The 22,130-nt window shown below is 40.0% G+C and overlaps 1 protein-coding gene across 1 annotated transcript in view; it reads left to right on the plus strand.

Annotated features, from left to right (window-relative positions):
* Positions 1-22,130, plus strand: part of g2e3 (G2/M-phase specific E3 ubiquitin protein ligase) — a 104,374-nt gene that overhangs the window by 58,033 nt on the left and 24,211 nt on the right. The window contains exons 9-10 of the mRNA XM_069916699.1: positions 2,165-2,289; positions 13,835-13,961. Of these exons, the coding sequence (XP_069772800.1) occupies positions 2,165-2,289; positions 13,835-13,961 (252 nt within the window). The remainder of the gene's footprint in view (positions 1-2,164; positions 2,290-13,834; positions 13,962-22,130) is intronic.

Consider the following 22,130-nt stretch of genomic DNA (forward strand, 5'->3'; position numbering starts at 1 on the left):
GATTTCAAAATATATTATTGGGTAGCCCAGTCGAGATGGACTGCCTTGCTATTTGACAGAGGAGGTACACCATCCTGGGCACAAATTGGTCTGCACACAGTCAGTGAGAATGTAGCAGGAGAATTTATTTATAAATGAGATGCCAAATTGTTATCTGGCAAGAAGGACAATCCCTTGATAAAATATATACTAATACGTGTGGAACAAAATTAACCAATGTATTGGCCAGAAGGTGGGGTTGTCTCCAAACCCCCACCACCCCCCCCCACCCCCCGATTCAGAATTATTTAATACCTTTGACTGTTGATAACAAGATCCTGGACACCTGGTGCCAAAAGGGGATCAGGACTGTTATGAGCGGTGGCAGTTCATGTCAAATAGAACACTCTTTTGCTACTTTCAGTTAAGATCTTTCTTGAAGGACAAATTGTTTCCAACCATGGCCCTAATGGAGTGCAGTGACATGAAGACTCTTATTTGAAGAGGGAATGCAAAAAAGTTTATTTCAGCAATGTATTCCTTGTACCAAGCGGAGTGCCTGAAACTGGGGCTTCATAGATCAAGGCAGAGATGGGAGTTGGACCTAGGTGTTATGATAGATGAAAGGTGTTATCACCGAACCAGTAAGAGACGACCTGGGAATTTAGGTCACTCTTTGTGAGATCTTGCTGTGCACCTAATAGTTGCCTTGGTTCTTGACTTGCACTGCTGACTGTTCAAAAGGCTTCATTGGTCCTGGGGTAACTTGGTCATACTTGTTTCATGATAGTATAACCACAGTAATTAACACACAATATAGGCTGGTGTAGTATAACTTTCTTCACCAACTATACCTCATGCCACAGAAATTGAACAAAGGTAAAGCAGAAATTTCAGATCAATGTTTCAGGTACAGCATAGAGACAGGAACCTTTGTGCATTCAAACTTTTCTTAAAATCTGGTAACCCTACCTGCATTACAAAGGTGGAAGAATATAGTGCAGTCCCCTATCCTTCACTGCCTGCTCCCCACCCCCTCCCCAAAATCTTGTCCTTCCTCCCCTGGGGGGTGAATGGGGTGGTGAATGTAAGAGACCTGGAGGACGGGCGTTGAGCTCGTGGTTAATGTTTTTCTTTTTTAATTTATTTGTCCTCAGTCAGTAGTGTCTTGTATTTTTAGGTTAGAAAAGCATTTTTTGCCTCTTCATGTAAGTTAAGTTTCTTTATTTCAATGGTTAATGTGTTTTTTTGTTGTGCTTGTAGGGTGGGGGAGAAGGGGGTAAAACCAGACTCAATAGAAGAACTGTAAATATACTTGATGAACATGATTGTCGCACTGTGAATTAGTGGAAGGGTCTGAGTTTGTAAAAATCATAAATAAGATATTCAGAAAAAATATTGAGGCTATGTCCCCTAGTTTTAGTCCCCTGCCAGTGGAAACAATCTCTTATTTATTTATTTTTGAAATTTTGTTTCAGTATCATCTGCCCTTCATCCTTCTCCACTCCAATAAGTGTAGTCCCAGGCCACTTAATCTCATTTCGGAAATTAACCGGGTGAAGCTCCTCTGTAGCCTTTCTCAAGTAAAGAGACCAGAATTGCACACAGCTTTCTCATTGTGGCCTCGGCAATGTTCTGTACAGTTGTAGCAGATCCTCCCTGCTCTTAAGTTCAGTCCCTCCAACAATGAAAGATGAGATCTCATTTGGTCTGATCTTTTTTTTTGCTTCCAAGATGAATGACTTTGTATTTACCAATCTGCCACAACCTTGCCCACTCACTTAACCTATCAATATCTCTTCAGACTCTGTGTCAACACACATTTTTCCATTTGATACAGTGTCAACAGCAAGGTTGATTATGGTGCACTTGGACCCCTGCAGATCAATCATTGTGAACAGCTAAGGGCCCAGCATCAATCCACGCCTATTTTTTCTAACCCTCTACATTCTGTTGATAAACCAATCTTCTCTCCATGCTAATACATTTCTCTTTACTTTAAGATGTCACAAGAAGGAAGTTATTTCTTCTGTTGTATTTAGCCTTCATAATTGTATCGTAACATTTACAAGTGGACCGTGTCACTAATTTGCATGTTACAAACTGTTAATTGGCACTTGTTTGTCACACAATTAATGTGTTGAAAAATACTTTTGAAACAAACTAATAAAAGGACTTTTTTTAGTAAATGGGAGATTGTACTTTGTAAGTACTGTGGCTCCAGTGGAACTCATTTGGCCTGTTCGTTATTGGCAAGCTGTCTGAAAGATTGGGAGTGCCTTGAGTGTCGAAGGATTGTATATAAATCAGGTAATATGAACATTTCTATTTTTTTTTAAATAACTAGGAAGTTACTTTTGTCCATTTTCATTTATAAGGTTATCATTTATTTTGATTTTTCACTTTATAAAATATGCAGACTTGAGGACTATATGGAACACCTTTCAGAGAACTTCTTAAAATCCAAGTCAAGTGTATTCATTAGGTAGCTCTCATCTGAAGCTGTTACACCAGTTATAAGCTCTGTCTGGTCTTTTGACTCAATATGTTCATATCACTTCCTCTTAAGCCACCTCTCCCTATACTTCATCTCATTCTAATCACATATCGTTCCTTCACTAATTACACTTCAGAAGTGTTTTATTGACCATAAAATACAGTGTCAGGTCATTAAAGCTGCTATGTTAAATTCCTTTCTTCCATTTGTGTTTCTATCTTTTCCTCAAATAATTCTGTCTTCGCCATAATAGCATATTCACCACTAACAAATATTGTTTCTCCTGGAGTTTTTATCAGACTTATTAGTGACCATGTTATGGGATCTAGATTTGGATTTCTTTATCTATCAGTTTTTACCTCTGCTTTTTTAAGTTAATAATCCTTATGGTACCAAACTACTAAGGAGCTTCCATGCAGAAGTTCAGGTGAGATGCATAAAACTGCTAATAACAAGCAGAATGGAGAGTTTGTATGAAGAACTGGCACCAAATTAAGTAGCAGAGTTTCAAAAACCTTTCTCAATTATTGCTTGAGCCAGCACATGTTGCCACAGAGGAGGATTAAGACAGGAGAAATGTATTCAGACCTCAAAGACTGGTGTGGTAGAAGTGAATTCCAGTTCACTGAGCTCTGGTGCCAGTAGGTGGAAAGTGAAACCATGAAAGTCTGTGATTGTAGTAAAAATACAGAAATGCTGAAGGAACTTGGTAGGTCTCGCAGTATCCATAGACGGTAAAGATATATAACTGATATTTTGAGTCTGAGCTCTTCAAGGAATGAGAAAAATAAAGGCAGGAGTGTGAATTAAAAGGCTGGGGAGGCGGAAAGAAAGGGTGGGGGAAGGAGCACAGACCAATAGACAAAAGGACATGGATAGGAAGAAAGGTAGAGGAAGGTTGGCTCTGTGAATGCAGAGCTGGACGAGACAGGAAAAAAGAAAGGGATAAAGAGTAACTGAGCTGGAGAAATGGAGATGGATTGTCAGAGTTTGGGGGGGGTGTTGGGGGGGGTGCCTAATGGAAACAAGATGACAATTTTAATGTCATCTGGTTTGAGGGTGCTTAGACAGAATGAGGTTCTGTTCCTCCAATTTTTGAGTGGTTTCAGAGTCTGGCAGTGCATGAGACCATGGACAGGCATTTTGGTGTGGAGTAGGGAGAGGAATTGAAATGGATTGCCACTGGGAGATCCCTGCTAATGCAGCAAACAAACTGAAGGTGCTGAATAAAATGATCTTCCAGACTACATCCAGTCTCGCCCATGTAAAAGAGGTCACAACGGGAACACTAGTTGCAGCAGACTCCTAAAATAAGTGTTGCTTCACTTGACAGGACTCTTTGGGAAGTGAGGGAAGAGGTGTTGATGCAAGTGTAGCACTTCCTGCAATTGTGTGTAGGTACCAAGGGGGCGATTGGTGGGAAGGGAGGAGTGAACAAGGGATGGAGCAAAAGGTCCCTGCAGAAGGCGGAGAGGAGAAGATAGATCTTGTGATGAGATCATGGGGGGTAGTAGATGGGGGGGGGGTGAATGGTGGAGGATGGGGTGTTGGATATGGAGGCTAGTGGGATAGTAGGTGAGGATAAGGAGAATCCTGTCCTTGTGTGAAGGGATATGGGGGGGTGGTTGCCAGGGAAAATGTGCGGATAAAAGGGTATGCTCAGGTGAGGGCCATTGATGGTAGTAGAGGGGAGAACCACTTTTTTTTTAAAGGAGGACATCTCTTTTGATCAGGCATGGAAAACCTTGTCCTGGGAGCAAGTGCAACGGAGATGAAGGATATGTGAGAAAGGAATGGAATCCTTACAGGGACTGTGAGTGCAGAGGTGTAGACGAAGTAGGTGTTGGTGGGTTTATAGAAAATGTCTATCAAGCGTTTGCCTCCTGAATTAGAGGAAGGGATATTGAGAAAGGGAACAATGTTGTTAGAGATGAACCAAGTGAATTTGAGGTTGAGGTGAAATTTAGCAGCAAAGTGATTAAAGTTGAAGAGTTCATCATGGGTGCATGAGGCAGCATCAAAGTAGTCAACAAAAAAGCAGGTGTAGCTGGGGCCCATGTGCTGCCCACGGCTACCCCTTTGATTTTGAGAAAGTGAGATGAGTCAAAGGAGAAGTTATCGAGCATGAGGACCAGTTCTACCAGCTGGAGGAGTGTGGTGGTGGAGGGGGAATGGTTGGGTCTGTTGTCAAGTGAGGAAGGGCTTTTATGCTTTTGGAATGGGGAATGGTAATGTATAGAGATTGGATATCTTTGGTGAAGATGAGGGGGATGATTTCAAAGTTCGTATTTATTATCAAGAGTACATACATGACATCACATACAATCCTGAGGTTCATTTTTTGTGCGGGCCAAGCAGAATTTCTACTTATTGGTAGTGCAAATCATTGCACTCAAGAACAGATACATAAGCAAAAGAGAGAAATGTAAACATAGAAAAATGCAAACGAACTATGACATGCAGAAAATAAATATTCAATGGTAAATAATATACAAAGTAAGAGTCCTTAAATGAGTCTCAGAGTTTGTTGTTTAGGTGTCTGGTGGAGAGCCAGCAACTGTTCCTGTACCTGGTGGAATGAGTTTTGTGGTGAGAGTTCCCTGCTCGTGGTACATGGGGTGAGACGCTTTTAGAGCTGTTCCTAACCTTTTCAGCTCCCGTGCCTTACTTTCTTAGTCTATTTTTTCCTTAAGGAGTTCTTTCTTAGTTTTAGTTCTTCTCCTTTCCCAGTTTATTTTACATTTCGATGATATGATGTCTACTTGTGGAGCTAAGGCTGGAAGGAAGAAAGAAAAAGAAGCCTCTCTTTCAGAAGATTTTGCTTCTGATGAAATACATTAAGGGTTTAGGTAAAGATGCTAATGAAAGGACTCAAAAGTTATGCAAGCCTCTCTTGCTCAAGTTGCCAAAAATTGGGGGAATTACAAGATTTAATCAAAGAACATGATTCCAAAATTAAGGAACTGGAAACAACAGTTGAAGTTCATGATTCCCTACTGGAGGATGGACAACATATGGAATTTTTTAAAAATCTAACTATATATTACTGAAGAAGGTGGCAGACTTGGAAACGAAAAACAGAAGAAACAATTTGAGAATCACTCACTTGGATGAGGCCAGCTTCTCAAATTCTTTGCTGAGTTTCTCCGTGAGGTTTTTGGACAAGATCTGTTGCCAGCTCTCCCTGAAGTTGACAGAGTGCACCGATCATTCATCTCTAAACCTGCTCCTGGTATAAAGCCTCGATCTGAAATTCTCTGCCGACACCAGTTCCAGATCAAAGATCAGCATCTAAGAGAGCCCGATAAAATATCGTAATCAGAACATTAGGATCGTGAATGACTATCTGCCTGAAGTTATGAAAGAATGATCTAAATATAAAGAAGCCATGTCCCAGCTCTATAATGCCGGCTTAAAACCATCATTACACTTCCCAGCAAGATTGAGAATCACCTTTACCGGATAATACCAAGAAGTGGTTACTTTCTCCTATTGCTGCGGCTGATTTTCAATCTTTTTTATTATCCAGCTGCGCTGGATGGGTCACGTCTCCAGAATGGAGGACCATCACCTTCCCAAGATCGTGTTATATGGCGAGCTCTCCACTGGCCACCGTGACAGAGGTGCACCAAAGAAAAGGTACAAGGACTGCCTAAAGAAATCTCTTGGTGCCTGCCACATTGACCACCGCCAGTGGGCTGATATCGCCTCAAACCGTGCATCTTGGCGCCTCACAGTTTGGCGGGCAGCAACCTCCTTTGAAGAAGACCGCAGAGCCCACCTCACTGACAAAAGGCAAAGGAGGAAAAACCCAACCCCAACCAACCAATTTTCCCCTGCAGCCGCTGCAACCGTATCTGCCTGTCCCGCATCGGACAGATGTTTTTGACCACAGTGTGGCAACATCTGGAAGTGAGAATCATGACTGGTTGTACCATCTCCCCACAAGCATTCACCATGGCCATGGAGGTTATCATTAGAGCATCTCGAGGGCAGCGCATAAGATCTGGCTTGAACTGGTGCCTATCAGAGCATATATAGATGATCCCACAACACTGACTACAACCAAGGTTTGTACTTTACTCCTGTCAAGGAAGCTTCAAGAGAACATTGAGCCGTTCGGTTTGAGATTAAGCCGAGAAAGCCCAGAAGCATCTCCATCATTAAGGGGAAGCTGTTAGATCAACGCTTATACATGGGCGATGAGACGATTCGAACAGTCTTCGAGAAACCAGTGAAAAGCTTAGGTCATCCCTTGTCCCTCAAAGGTACAGAGCAGGTACATTAGCTCAGGATGGATGCCGTCATTTGGCCTTGAGAGCATCGACAGAGCAACACTCTCTGGCAAGTTGAAGCTCTGGTGTATGCAGTTTGGGCTCTTTCTATGCCTCATGTGGCCACTAACCCTGTATGAAGTTCCAGTCTCGAGCAAGGAAAAACTGGAAAGATTGATCATCTCGTACATAAGGAAGTGGCTTGGTCTTCCCAGATGCCTTAGCAGCATAGGGGTCTATGGCAAAGGAGTCCTTCCCATTTCCAGTCTTTCAGAGGAGTATGTGTGCCAAAGTAAGACTAGAGATGTTAACAGAGGCGAGTGTTCCATTTGTGGCTCAAGCTGCCGTCATCCTGGAAACTGGGAGGAAATCTATTCCATCAGAATCAACTAAGCAAGCAAAAGTGGCACTCAAGCATGGGGATGTCATGGGCCAAATGCAGCAAAGAAGGAACGGTCTTGATCTTGGGGACAGTACACCAGTGGGACAAGGCTGCTCCATCTTAGAGATGTAGGCGTGTGACAGAGGAGATATGTCAGCAAGGTACGCAGTGGCTATCATTCAGGCAAATTAAGGGCAATGGACAAGATGTGAGGGAGTGGAGAAAAGGAAGATCTCTTAGAAAGAGCTGTGGGAGATGGAGACTTTCAAATTCTTGCCATCTGCCATGGATCTCAGCCATTGGTATGGAGAGGACCTCACATGCACCCTCTGCCCAACTTTAGCAACACTAAAACATATTTTGGTGGGCTACAAGAGCAGCGTCATTCAAGGCCGATACACCTGGCGGCATAACCAGGTGCTGGAAAATCAGCGGATAAGAGTTAACACTCTACTCCCTCCCCCCCCCCCCTCATCGCAGTGGCCGTTAGCAGCATTTGTCCGGGAAGGTGAGGGTCAAGCTGGAATCGCCACATCAAGATCAGATTCTGGGCAGCTAGGTGGGCCACGTGTTTTGAAGATGGCAGCAGACTTGGACCAGAGGCTCTGCTTCCCAAATAAAATCGAGGAAACCAAACTCAGATGAGAGCTTGTGCTGTGGTCTGCCTCAGTCCACCTTGTTTGCATCATCGAGCTTACACCATGGAGGAGGCCTTTGAGTGCAAGAAACTGAGGTACGCTGAACTGGCTGGTTGATGTAGGCTGCAGAGGATTTGTAGCCACACTGACATCAAAGCTACCCCAGAAGTTGGGAGTACGAGGAAAGACACACCGACAAGCAGTCAAAGTCTCCAGAGCTGCTTAAAGTGGTAGTCATCCTCTGGATGAGGAGAAAGGATTCCACCTGGGTACCCAAGTGAGTGAATGGTATCTAGGGAGTGAGCCCATCATGCTAGGATTCACTGCTGAACCCTCCAGAGGTGTTGTGGATCTATCAGCGAAACACTGAGGAAGGAGATAACCCAGAAGATGCCACCACTCACTTGGCTACCCCACAGAGTCTAGGCAGCTAGTTTCATTTGGCAAATAAGGGATATTAACATCTAGTCCAACATTAATATAACTTATGGTCCAACAATTAATTTCTTCTGTTTTTACAAAAGTATGCTAATTTCTGACCACTCTCCAGTGATTTTTGTCTATTAACATCCTGGATTTACATAGAATTACTAAATAGTGGTGATTGAATACTCTTTTATTATCGGACCCTAATTTTTTTTAATTCATGGAAGATCAAATTGCCTTTTTTTTTTGTTAAAATGCCTCTCTGAAGGTTTCTATTTTAATAATTTTGTAATGCTTTCAAATAATTTCATTTATGGCTAATGTTAAAAAGAAGGCTAATTCTGAGAGGTAAAACACAGCATTCTGTGGACACCATAGTTGAAGTAAAAAATACAATGCTGGGGAGACTCAGCAGGTCTAACAGGCAGAGATACATAACTGATGATGAAGGCCTCAAGCCTGAAAGATTAGTTATGTATCTCAGCTTTTGCTGCATAGAAAACACTGTTTGACTTGCTGAGTCTCTCAGCATTGTGTGCTTTTACTAATTCTGAGAGAAATGATTTGGCCAATCAGTTGAAGTGTATTGACCAACAATATGCCTTAACTCCGAAACCTAAGCTTTTTAAAAGAAGGATCAAACTTAAAACTAAACATGATTTGCCTCTTATTTACCCTATGCTGATACAACTTTTAAAGAGTAAAGTTCTACGTGCGTGGAGAAAAGGCAGGAAAACTTTTAGCTAGCCAAATTTTTTTTTAAATTATACATCTAAATGGGTTATTACTGAGATTCGTAGAGATGATGGTAAGGTTACTAATGATCATGTTGAAATAAATGACGTTTTCTCTCAATTTGACTCTTAAACTCAGATTTGATCAAAGACTGAAAATTTTTTACAGCAATTCCTTGATAGTTTGACTATTCCTACAGCTTCTTCAGAGAATACATTAAAGCTAGAATAGCATCTCTGAGCAGGAGATTTTAGCAGCTATGAACTCTTTGCCATTCGTTAAGAATCCTGGTTATGACAGCTTCCCAGTTGAGTTTCATAAATCATTTTCCCATTTACTGATACCCCATTTAGATTGTGCCTTTACTCAATCCTTAGTTCGTGGGAAGTTGTCTGAAACTTTTTATGAAGCCTCAATTTTTATTGCTAAAAAGAATAAGGACCCATTAGACTGTTCCTCTTACCGAGCAATTTCCCTCTTAAATATTGACCCTAAGATACTAAAATTTTAGATTGTAGGTTACAGAATATCATGCCTTTATTCATTTCTGTGGATCAAATTGGGTTTATTAAGAGACGTTACAAATTAATTATCTGTCATTTGTTAGTCGTTCTTCATTCTCTTACAGTTTTGTCCTCTGAATGTATTATTTCCTTAGACGCTGAATAAGCCTTTGATAGAGTAGAATGGAAATACTTATTCAGTGTGTTAGAGAAATTTAAGTTTGGTTCCCAATCTATAAATTGGATTAAACTGTCTCCTTCAGCTTCAATCTTGACTAACTCAATTAAATCCAAACCTTTTAAAGTTGTATCATGGTACCAGACAGGGATGACCTTTAAGCCCATTATTATTTGACTGTGGAGCCTCTAGCAGTGGCTTTTTGGCATTTGGCTGATATCTCAGGAATCACAAGAGCAGGAAGTGTTCATAAGATGTGTCTTTATACAGATGATCTTTTATTGTATATATTGAATCCTGACCAATTGATTCCATTTATTTTATCACTTTATCAATTCATACAATTTTCGGGATATAAATTGAATTTGCAGAAGAGCAAGCTGTTCATTTTGACTTCTAACTGCTCTTTAGATTCCTCTATTCTTTTTAAAATCGCTAAATATCAGTTCACTATCTATGTATTACTAAGAAATTCAATAATTTGTTTAAAGAAAATTTTCTTACCTTAATGAGACACATCAAGAAGCCCCTGACACAGTGGTCCCCTCTTTTGATGTGTCATATTATCAAGATTAATATCCTTCCTAAATTTTTATATATTTTCAAGCTATACCTGTTTCTGTTCCCAAATCCTTTTTTTGATTCATTGGATTCTATCTTCTTTTATATGGAAAAATATTTTTAAAAAAAGCAAGTAATGCCAAGCCCCCAACTTCAGGTTTTATTATTGGGCAGCTAATATTAGATATTTTTTGGATTCATCACAGGGAAAATTTAGATTCATTTAGAAATTAAATCCACCAAAAAATATTCTCTTCTTTCGATTCTTTCACCTTTACCTTTTTTTTGGCCTCCAAATTAACTGATAATTTTGTTGTTAGACATACTGATGATTATTATTTTGGGTGGAGGGGGTTGGTGGGGTTTTTTTGGATATAGGATGTAGCATGTATAACTGATTTGAAATATATGATTGGCACTACTGAAATGAATCTTAACTTTGTTTCTTTATGGGGTTCCTTTCCTAATTATTTTCAAAATTTGTAAGATCGATTAGTTTTTGACCCCATCATTTACCTTTTTTATTATTCGTAATGTAATGTTTATTTTAAGCCAGTAGTCTCTGAATGGAGGGGATCGATAATTAGTTCAGTGTGATTTTTTTTAAAAAATTTTTCAAATGATTTTAATACAATTTTTATTACTATACAAGATTTGGTAATATTTATTTTATTGTCATGTATCTGTTTTTATTGGTTTCATCAAATAAATATTACATTCAAAAAAAAACAGTCTTGTGGCAACTATCCCTCTAGATTTTCTTAATGGTGGGAAGAGTATTGCCTGTGTTCACTACCTTCAGAAGTATTTGTCCCCCCATACCAGGCCATGATGCAGGCAGTCAGCACACTTTCCACTACACATCTGCAGAAGTTTGCCATGGCTTTCGATGTTATACCAAACCTCCATAAATACCTGAGAAAGTAGGGGTGCTGACATACTTTTTTCACAATGGCATTTGCATGTTGGATCCTGAAAAGGACACTCCCAGGAATTAAAAAACTGCTCACCCTCTCTTTCTCCGATTTTTCCCTAATTGTACAACTCTAATTTTCCCCTCTTAAAATCCACAATTACCTTCTTGGTTTTGGTGACTTGAGTGAGAGGTTGTTAGTACACCTTTCAGCCATGACTCATCATCCCATTTTATAAAACCCATTACCATAGTATCGTCAGAAAATTTGCAGATGGTATGTCATACCAAGCTACACAGTCATCAGTGTAAGGTGAATAGAGCAGGTGGCTTAAATCGCAGCCCTAGGGTGCTCTGGTTGTGGAGATGTTATTGCCAATCCTCACTGATTGTGGTCTGGAGATGAGAAAATCTAGTATCCAATTACACAGTGGGGTATTAAGGCCTAGGTCTTAGAGTTTGCTGATCAGTCTTGAGGGGATGATGGTGTTGAATGCGGAACTAAAGTCGATAAAGCACATCCTGATATTTACATCTTTGCTGTCCAAATATTGCAGTGCCTTGTGCAGAGCCAGTGAGATGGCATTTGCCATAGACATGTTGCTGGGGTAAGAAAACTGAAACTGATTCATGTTGTCTCTCATACAAGTGCTGATATACTTCAATGCAAGCCTCTCAAAACATTTGATCACTGGATCATCAGGGACCCACATATCAATCCTTGCCCTTTCCACTCCCACGAGCAACAAGGATTGGATTCCCTTTGTCCTCACCTACATCCCATATTAATATATTATACTCTACAATTTCAGCCATGTGTAACATGATCCACCATCAGATAAATCTTACCCTCTCTGCTTTCCGCAGAGCTAGCTCCCTCTGTGACTGTCTGCCACAATAGTGGAGATTTCCCAGTAGCTGCCCATGCCAACATGTCTGTCCATGATCCTGTGCACTGACCACCTTCAAATTGGAGGGCCAGCCCCTCTTACTGCATCTGGGTACCCTCCATCAGATGGCATTAACATTGACTTGTCCAGTTTTCTGTTAGACCCCATCTATCCCTATATCTTTCCTCTAGCTCTATATCTCTCATTCCTTTTCCCTCTGTCTCCTTTCCTCCAGCTCTGCATTCATAGAGCCACCATCTTTGCAATCAGTTTTTGTTTCCTGTCCTATCCATATCGAATTAACACCATTTGCCAATTGGCCTGTGTTCCTCCCCCTGCCCTTGTTTCCTTCTCTTTATCCTTGTAATTCGGGCACCTGACTGCTCTTGTACCTTGAAGAGGGTTCAGACCTGAAATGTCGGTTATATATCTTTGCCTCCTATGGATGCTGCGAGACCTAGTAAGTTCCTCCAGCATTTCTGTTGATTACCTGTCGTTGGGAAAGTGAGATCTACAGAGTTACAGCTCCAAGCCTGAATCCTGCTAGGATTAGTGATTCCCAAGCTACACAAATAGAGAAGTGGAGAGGATTAATTCATGGGGCAAAGGATCAAATAGAAATAATAGACTGTAATAGGAAGGGATAGATAAGACTAGAAGTTTATCTAATCTGCTTCAATATTGATCAGTTATCACCAAATTGATCAAAGCTGTCATCACTTGTGCTATCAAGTTGTATTTTCTTGCGGATGGCCAGTTTGGGTTTCGACAGAACTACTTTGTTCCAGATCTCATCAGAGCATTGATCTTAACATTAAGGGTATATTAAAGCATGACACCAAAAAGTCCCTAACCTGAAGTTGAAGTGTTAATCAGTAAACTCTTCACTAATTGGACATTTACCTGACACAAACAATTCTTGTTGTCATTCATTCCAGCCCTAGGATACTGATGCAGCAGTTCCTAAAGACAATGTCTAAAATCCAACCATATTCAGTTGCTTTTTCAATGACTTACAACAAGGTTGAAAATATGGATATAGGTATACAAAGAGGCTTCAGGATCCTTGAGTACAAGTCAGTTGAAGTTTATTGGCTGGTATTGCAAGCAGTTAGGTAAGGAAACAAGGGCTGCCCTAAATTACAAGAGAGTTTGAACATCAGAGTAAAGCCATCTTGCTGAAATTATATAGGTGTTGTTGGATTGGCTCCTGAAACACTTCTAGACTCCCTACCTAATGATTTCTGTTGCAGGAAGTCCAATTGAGGTTCACTAGATTCCATTCTAAGCTGCAGCTGTTGTCCTGTAAAGAGGGATTCAGGAAAATGGATAAAATTCTGGAGTTTAGAATTAGTTTATTTCAATGAAACAGTATAAATTCTAATGAGGAATATGGGAAGCTTAATAGGGATGACCTTTCTGAGGTGAACAGTATGAGTTAATAACTGAGCAGAGAAGAAACCTCCAGTAGATGGTGAATTGTTAAAATTCTGCCACGAGGGCTGTTAAGACCCAGTGTTGTCCAAACGAGGAAATGCATTTTTGGAGATGAAGGAATCAATGGTAAAGGTGTAAGTTCAGGAAAATGGCAGTTAAAAGGTCAACAGTGATTTTACTGAGTGGCACAGTAGGTGCAAACGATTGAGTGTACCTTATGTTCTCTGAAACTTGGTGCTTTTACTGTCTAACTAATTTGAAACTTGGAACAATAGTGTTTCTGTTTCTATTAAGGTGTGGTCTTTAGTGTTGCTGAAGATGAGAATAATATTTCATTGAAAACCAAATGAAGCTTGTCAAAAAATGTTAGATTTTGTAAAATTGTTGGATATAACAACTTTGTTTTACATTTTTCCCATAGAAAAATTAAGGAAAAGAACCCGAAGATCTGAGATAAAATCAACATTTGCAGACAATCAGGATTCACTCCATTCACCTTCTAAGTGTCCAAGATTATCAGGTGGATCTCAGAAAAAACGCAAAAATAGGTTAGTTTTGTGGTTAAAAAGTATGTTACTGAATTGTGAAACAAAATTGTATAACTATTGATATAGGTACAATGTCCAAAATTTTTTATTCTGCATCTCACAAACTGTCTGTCGAGCTTCTTGTACAAGTTGTACCTCTTTAATCCAGTGACGTTGCCGGACCACAGAAAGTGCCGATAAATAGAAATTGATCCCAAAGGGAACCTTGTTAGCACTAACACTATCTTTTGCAACTCTTGGATGACATCCTGAAGTGCTAAAATACAACTTAAAATAAGAAATTAACTGGACTATATCACCAAAACACTCACCTGTAGATTTTGGCATATTAGCGCTGCTAACAGTGCCAGACCTGAGATGCTGGGACCTGATGCTTCTGCTCCTTAACATCCTCCTGGCCAACGTATAGTCTCTGGAGAACAAACTTGAACTCTAAGCCAGACTTCAACACCAGAAAGTCATCAGGGAGTGCTGCGTGATGTGCTTTACAGAAAAGGCTAAACATGACATTCTGGGCACAGCGCTGCAGCCTCCATACACTCTCCATCAACTGATCACAGATAAGCATCTGAAAAAACCAGGGGAGGTAGCATTTGTGTCATCATCAATTCATCGTGGTGCACTGATGTGACTGACATGTCCCAGTCCTGCTCCCCTGGAACATCTGACGATCAAGTGTCGCTCATTTCTACCTGGTCATAGAGTACATTCTTCCCCAGGCTAACCTGAAGAAATCTCTTAACAAACTCCCACCATCATGTCACAAGTGAGGCCAGGGGAGCCAACACATTTGGCTACTGCTACACCACCATGAAAAACATATCGAGCCATACCACGACTGCACTTCGGCAATTCTGATTACTTGGCTGTACTTCTACTCAAAGTGTACAAGCAGAGACTTGAGGCCAGAACCAGTGGTAAAGACAACAGAAGTGTGGTTGAGGGAGAAGGAGGAGTGTCTGCAAGACTGCTTTGAATGGATGGACTGGAACATATTCACGTATTCATCCATAAACTTGAATTAATATGCCACACGTGTCACTGATTTCATCAAGACCTGAGTGGATGAGTGTTCCCCAACCAGAAGCCTAGAATGAATCAGAGAATTCGCAACCTGCTGAGGGCGAGAACAAGGATGTTTAAGACCAGAGATCAAGATCCACACAAGTCCAGTCACGACCTGGGGAAGGTCATCTCTAAATCAAAGTGGGAATTGCAGAGGAAGTCAGTCAGACATGGCAGCTATGACTGAGTCCAGGCCATTACAGCCGACAAAGCAAGAGCCAACACTATAGATGGCTGTGATACTTATCTACCCGATGAGCTGAACACCTATGCCCATTTTGAGAAGAACCAAACAGTGCCTCCTAGAATCCCTGAAAATGCTAAGGACCCTGTGATATCTGTCTCTGAAGGTGATGTTAGAACGACATTTAAGAGGCTGAACCCTCGCAAGGCATCAGGCCCTGACAGCGTGCCTGGCAGGCTATTAAAAGTCTGCACCAACCAACTAGCCTGAGTGGTCACAGACATTTTCAACCTCTCATTGAGACAGTCAGAGTTTCCCACCAGCTTCAAAAGGGCATCAATTATCCCAATGTGAACTGCCTTAATGACTGCCATCCAGTAGCACTAACTTCTACTGTGATTAAATGCTTTGAGAGGCAGGTCATGGCCAGAATTAACACATACCTAAGCAAAGATCTAGACCCACTGCAATTGGCCTATCATCACAATTGTTCCACAGTGCATGCAATATCGCTGGCTCTCCTCTCATCTCTGGATCACCTTGAAAACAGCAATTCATATATACAGCTGCTTTTCATCGACGACAGCTTTAACTTCAAAATCATTATTCCCTCAGTGCTGGTCAAACTCTGGGCCTGCAACTGGATCCTTGACCACATCAGAAGACTATAGTCAGTACGATTTGGAAACAACAGCTCTGCCTCGTTGATTATCAGCAAAGGCGCACCACAAGGATGTGTGCTTAGCCTACTGCTCTACTCATTATCCACCCACGACTGTGTGGCCAGGCACAATTTCAATGCTATGTACAAGTTTGCTGATGACACCACAGTTGTCGGCAAAATCACAAATGGAAATGAAGTATGCAGGAGGGAGATGGATCAGCTCATTGAGTGCACAATAGCAACCACCTTGAACTCAATGTTAGCAAAACCAAGGAGATTATTGTGGACTTCAGGAGGAAGTCGGGGGAACACAACCCAGTCCTCACTGAGGACACAGTAGTGGAGGGTCAAGAACTTCAAATTCCTGGGTGTCAACAACTCTGAGGATCTATCCTGGAGCCTCCACATTGAAGCAATCACAAAGAAGGCTCACCAGTGGCTATACTTTGTGAGGTGACTGAGGAGATTCGGTATGTTACGGAAGACTCTCGTAAACTTCTACAGGTGTGCCATGGAGAGCATTCTGGCTGGCTGCATCACTGCCTAGTATGTAAGTGCCAACTCTCAAGACAAGAAGAAACTCCAGAGGGTTTTTAACTCCATCTGCGACATCACAGGCTCCATCGAGGTCATCTACATGAGGCAGAGTCTTTATATTAAAAAAAAAATCAGCCTCTATTTTCTTTTTTTAACATTTTATTTAAGAATTTTTAAACTACATCCATACAAGTCCAGGCTACATCATTTTGAATAAAAGTACAGTAAAACCTCGTTAAAATGCGGTAGTTAGGGTCCAAGATTTCATACCGCATTACAGCAGAGTTGTGGAACAGATGCAGGCGACTGGTGCAGCCGGCATGGGACGTCAGGACCGGGGCTATAAGCAATTCCGCAGATTAACAAATCGTGTGCTAACGAGGTTTCACTGTATACATAAAAGAATATATGTGTATATATGAAAAAAATTTTTTTTAAAAACCCTCATTTTTCCTCCCCTCATTAATTCTAAACTAATAAAAGAAAAAGAAAGGAAACAAGGAAAATATCAGTATCATTCTATATATAATACACACACACACACACACACACACACACACACACACACACACACACACACACACACACACACAATAATAGAGTTATGGGTTACCAGCTGGTCAGGCCCTCAAGCGTCGCTTACACCTTCAAACCAACATGAGCTCCATACTTTCAAGAAAAAGTGATATTTATTACAGAGATTGTATTATTTTCTCAAGTGGAATACATGAACATAATTCAGCATTCCACATCTCTATCCTTAAATCCATAACTGGTTTCCAAGTAATGGCTATGCACTTCCTAGAAACAGCTAAAGCCAATCATAAAAACTCAATTTGATACATAGTTAATCATCTTCTTTGGCTTGGCTTCGCGAACGAAGATTTATGGAGGGGGTAAATGTCCACGTCAGCTGCAGGCGCGTTTATGGCTGACAAGTCCGATGCGGGACAGGCAGACACAGTTGCAGGGAAAAATTGGTTGGTTGGGGTTGGGTGTTGGGTTTTTCCTCCTTTGTCTTTTGTCAGTGAGGTGGGCTCTGCGGTCATCTTCAAAGGAGGTTGCTGCCTGCCGAACTGTGAGGCGCCAAGATGCACGGTTTGAGGTGATATCAGCCCACTGGCGGTGGTCAATGTGGCAGGCACCAAGAGATTTCTTTAGGCAGTCCTTGTACCTCTTCTTTGGTGCACCTCTGTCACGGTGGCCAGTAGAGAGCTCGCCATATAACACGATCTTCGGAAGGCGATGGTCCTCCATTCTGGAGATGTGACCTACCCAACGCAGTTGGATCTTCAACAGCGTGGATTCGATGCTGTCGGCCTCTGCCATCTCGAGTACTTTGATGTTGGGGATGAAGTCGCTCCAATGAATGTTGAGGATGGAGCGGAGATAACGCTGGTGGAAGCGTTCTAGGAGCAGTAGGTGATGCCGGTAGAGGACCCATGATTCGGAGCCGAACAGGAGTGTGGGTATGACAACGGCTTGGTATACGCTTATCTTTGTGAGGTTTTTCAGTTGGTTGTTTTTCCAGGCTCTTTTGTGTAGTCTTCCAAAGGCGCTATTTGCCTTGGCGAGTCTGTTGTCTATCTCGCTGTCGATCCTTGCATCTGATGAAATTGTGCAGCCGAGATAGGTAAACTGGTTGACCGTTTTGAGTTTTGTGTGCCCGATGGAGATGTGGGGGGGCTGGTAGTCATGGTGGGGAGCTGGCTGATGGAGGACCTCCGTTTTCTTCAGGCTGACTTCCAGGCCAAACATTTTGGCAGTTTCCGCAAAACAGGACGTCAAGCGCTGAAGAGCTGGCTCTGAATGGGCAACTAAAGCGGCATCGTCTGCAAAGAGTAGTTCACGGACAAGTTGCTCTTGTGTCTTGGTGTGAGCTTGCAGGCGCCTCAAATTGAAGAGACTGCCATCCGTGCGGTACCGGATGTAAACAGCGTCTTCATTGTTGAGGTCTTCATGGCTTGGTTCAGCATCATGCTGAAGAAGATTGAAAAGAGGGTTGGTGCGAGAACACAGCCTCGCTTCACGCCATTGTTAATGGAGAAGGGTTCAGAGAGCTCATTGCTGTATCTGACCCGACCTTGTTGGTTTTCGTGCAGTTGGATAACCATGTTGAGGAACTTTGGGGGGCATCCGATGCGCTCTAGTATTTGCCAAAGCCCTTTCCTGCTCACGGTGTCGAAGGCTTTGGTGAGGTCAACAAAGGTGATGTAGAGTCCTTTGTTTTGTTCTCTGAACTTTTATTGGAGCTATCTGAGGGCAAAGACCATGTCAGTAGTTCCTCTGTTTGCGCGAAATTAATCATAATTTAATACTAACTTAACAAAAAGAACATTGGATCCTATGGGAGTTTAACTTTTAATATTTTCTCCAAAATATGTTTAACCTGTAACCAAAAAGACTTTACCCAAGAACATGTATTCATCTATTTAAATCAACCTCCCATCTTAATTTATGAATTCTCAACTTGGGAGCAAATTTTTGAAGTAATTTATACTTCTCTGAAATAATCTTATTTATATCCCCTTTATTTATCAATACTTCTAATTCATTCTGCCTAGTTAATATTAAATCATGGCCTAACTAAGCAACCAAGAAAGCCCGAACTTGATAACAAAAAAGAATATTTTTGGGCATTATTTTTCAATGAATACAAGATAAATTTAATAAATTTATTAACCTCAAAACAATCCTCTACTTAATTCCTATTTAATTCCAAATTTTCAAAAATTGATTTTTCATAGAAAAAGGAAGAAGTCTCTTTTGATACAAAGGTATTTTACGAGATATCAAATCTTTTCAACCTTTCTCATAATTTATTTTATTTCATAATTCAATCAGATGTCTCAAAATAAGAATTTCTCTAATTCCTATTAACAATTTTAAATTCCATTTATAAATAAAATTCTGAATAGAATCTTCGATTTTACTCGATTCTGTTTTAACCCAATTTGGAAATTTATTCAATTCAAACATCCCACTAATAAATTTGAGATGAGCTGGTCTATAATAATTCTTAAAATGGGGAAGTTGCAAACCTCCTAATTCAAATTTCCAATTCAATTTTTCCAAACAAACTCTCGCCATTTTCCCTTTCCACAAAAACTTCCTAATATTTTAACTTAAATCCTTAAAAAAAAATTGAGGAATCCAACAAGGAATTGGATGAAACAAATACTGAACCCATGGAAAAATATTCATTTTAATACAATTAACTCTGCCTACTAAAGTTATAGGCAAATAATTTCATCTATTTAAATCATTCTTAATTTTATTAAGTAAAGGTGAATAATTCAACATATAAATTATTTAAATCATTATCAACTTTAATCTCTAACTACTTAATTCCATCATATGACCACTTAAATCTATCGGATTCTTTACATTGAGTATAATCTTTAACCAAAGCCATAATTTTGCTTTTGTCCCAATTAACTTTATAACCTGATATTTCAGCATATTCTTCTAATCTTGTATATAATTGATGGAAAGAACTTAGAAGATCTGAAATATAAACCAGAACATCATCAGCAATAAATTAATCTATTCCTCTTGACTGACTTTTTAAATATTAGAATCTCATCTAATACAACTAATATAATTCAAAGGTTGAATTGCTAAAACAAATAAAGCAGAAGATAAAGGACATCCTTGTGTTCTTGATCTAGTTAATGGAAAATCAGGAATTGTTCATTTTTCACAACCCTAGCAGAGGGAATTTATATAAAGTTTTAGCTCAATTAATAAATATTCAATACCAAATTTTCTTAGCCCCTTAAAGAAGTAATTCCATTCTATCTATCAAAGGCTTTCTTAGCATCTAAAGTTACTGCTGCTGCTAAATCACCTTTCTTTTGAGATATATGTATTAAATTAATCAATCTGGCAATATTATCAGGAGAATGGTGTTCTTTAACAAACCAGTTTGATCCATATGAATTAAATTTTGTAAATACCTAGCCATTCTATTTGCCAAAGCTTTAGCTATAATTTTATTATCAACATTTAATAAAAATATTGGCCTATATGATTTAGTTTTCAACAAATCTTTATCTTTCTTGGGAATAACAGTTTTAATTGTATTTGAAAAAGACTAAGGTAGAGAATAAGTTTTCATTGCCTGTTCCAAAACCTGCATAAAAGGAGGTATCAATAATTTTTTAAATTTCTTATAAAATTCAGGTGGGAAACCATCCTCTCCTGATGACTTACCACTTTGAAAAGAATTAAGAACTTCAGTAATCTCTCTTAACATAAATGGAGCATCTAAATCTTTCTGTTCTTGCAAAGCCAAAACAGGTAAATTAAGCTTAGATTAAAAAATTATCAATTTTAACTTCATCTATATCAAACTGAGATCTATATAAATTAAAATAATAATCTTTAAAAGAATTACTTATTTCTTGATGTTTTTAAGTAATATTCTTTGAATTATTTCTAATAGCATTAATTGTCATTGAAATTTGTTCTGTCCTCATATTGCCAAGCCAAAACTTTGTACTCCTCCCCCAATACTTTTGTTTAGTTTTCTTAATTATTTTTTAGTTCTAGAAGTCTGTATTGAATTATTGAAAGGGAGAGGCCAGAGAGTGGTAGTGGATAATTGTCTGTCAGGTTGGAGGCTGGTGACCAGTGGTGTGCCTCAAGGATCTGTATTGGGCCCATTGTTGTTCGTTATATACATTAATGATCTAGATGATGGGGTGGTGAATTGGATGAGTAAATATGCAGACGATACTAAGATAGGTGGAATAGTGGATAATGAAGAAGGTTTTCAAGGATTGCAGAGGGATTTGGGCTGCTTAGAAAAGTGGGCTGAAAAATGGCAGATGGAATTTAATGCTGATAAGTGTGAGGTGCTTCATTTTGGTAAGAAGAATCAGAATAGGACATATGTGGTAAATGGGAGAGCATTGAGGAATACAGAAGAGCAGAAAGATTTAGGAGTAACAGTACATCGTTCCCTGAAGGTAGAAACTCATGTGAATAGGGTGGTGAAGAAGGCTTTTAGTATGCTGGCCTTTATCAATCATTGCATGGAATATAGGAGTTGGGAGGTGATGTTGAGATTGTATAAGACGTTGGTGCGGCCTAATTTGGAGTTCTGTGTGCAGTTCTGGTCGCCTAATTATAGGAAGGATATAAACAGAGTGGAGAGAGTGCAGAGAAGGTTTACCAGAATGTTGCCTTGTTTTAAGCATCTGGAGTATGGGGAGAGATTGGACAGATTGGGTCTTTATTCTTTGGAGCATAGAAGGTTGAGAGGGGATTTGATAGAAGTATTTAAGATTATGAAAGGGATAGACAGAATGGATGTGGATAGACTATTTCCGTTAAGAGGAGGAAAGTTTAAAACAAGAGGACATGAGTTAAGAATTAAGGGGCAGAGGTTTAGAGGTAACATAAGGGGGGACTTCTTTACTCAGAGAGTGGTAGCTGTGTGGAATGATCTTCCGGGAGAAATAGTGGCGGCGGAGTCAATTGTATTATTTAAGAAAAGGTTGGACAGGTATATGGATGAGAAGAAGATGGAGGGTTATGGGCATTGTGCAGGGAGGTGGGATTAGAAAGGGGTGTTTGGTTTGGTGCGGACTAGAAGGGCCTAATGGCCTGTTTCCGTGCTGTAATTGTTATGTTATGTTAATATTTTAAAAAATTATTAAATTTTCCTTTTTTCTTGGGTTTTACTGCAATTCTTTTCAACTTTTCTATTTCT

The sequence above is a fragment of the Narcine bancroftii genome, chromosome 2 (genome assembly GCF_036971445.1).
Source record: "Narcine bancroftii isolate sNarBan1 chromosome 2, sNarBan1.hap1, whole genome shotgun sequence".
NCBI lineage: Eukaryota > Metazoa > Chordata > Chondrichthyes > Torpediniformes > Narcinidae > Narcine > Narcine bancroftii.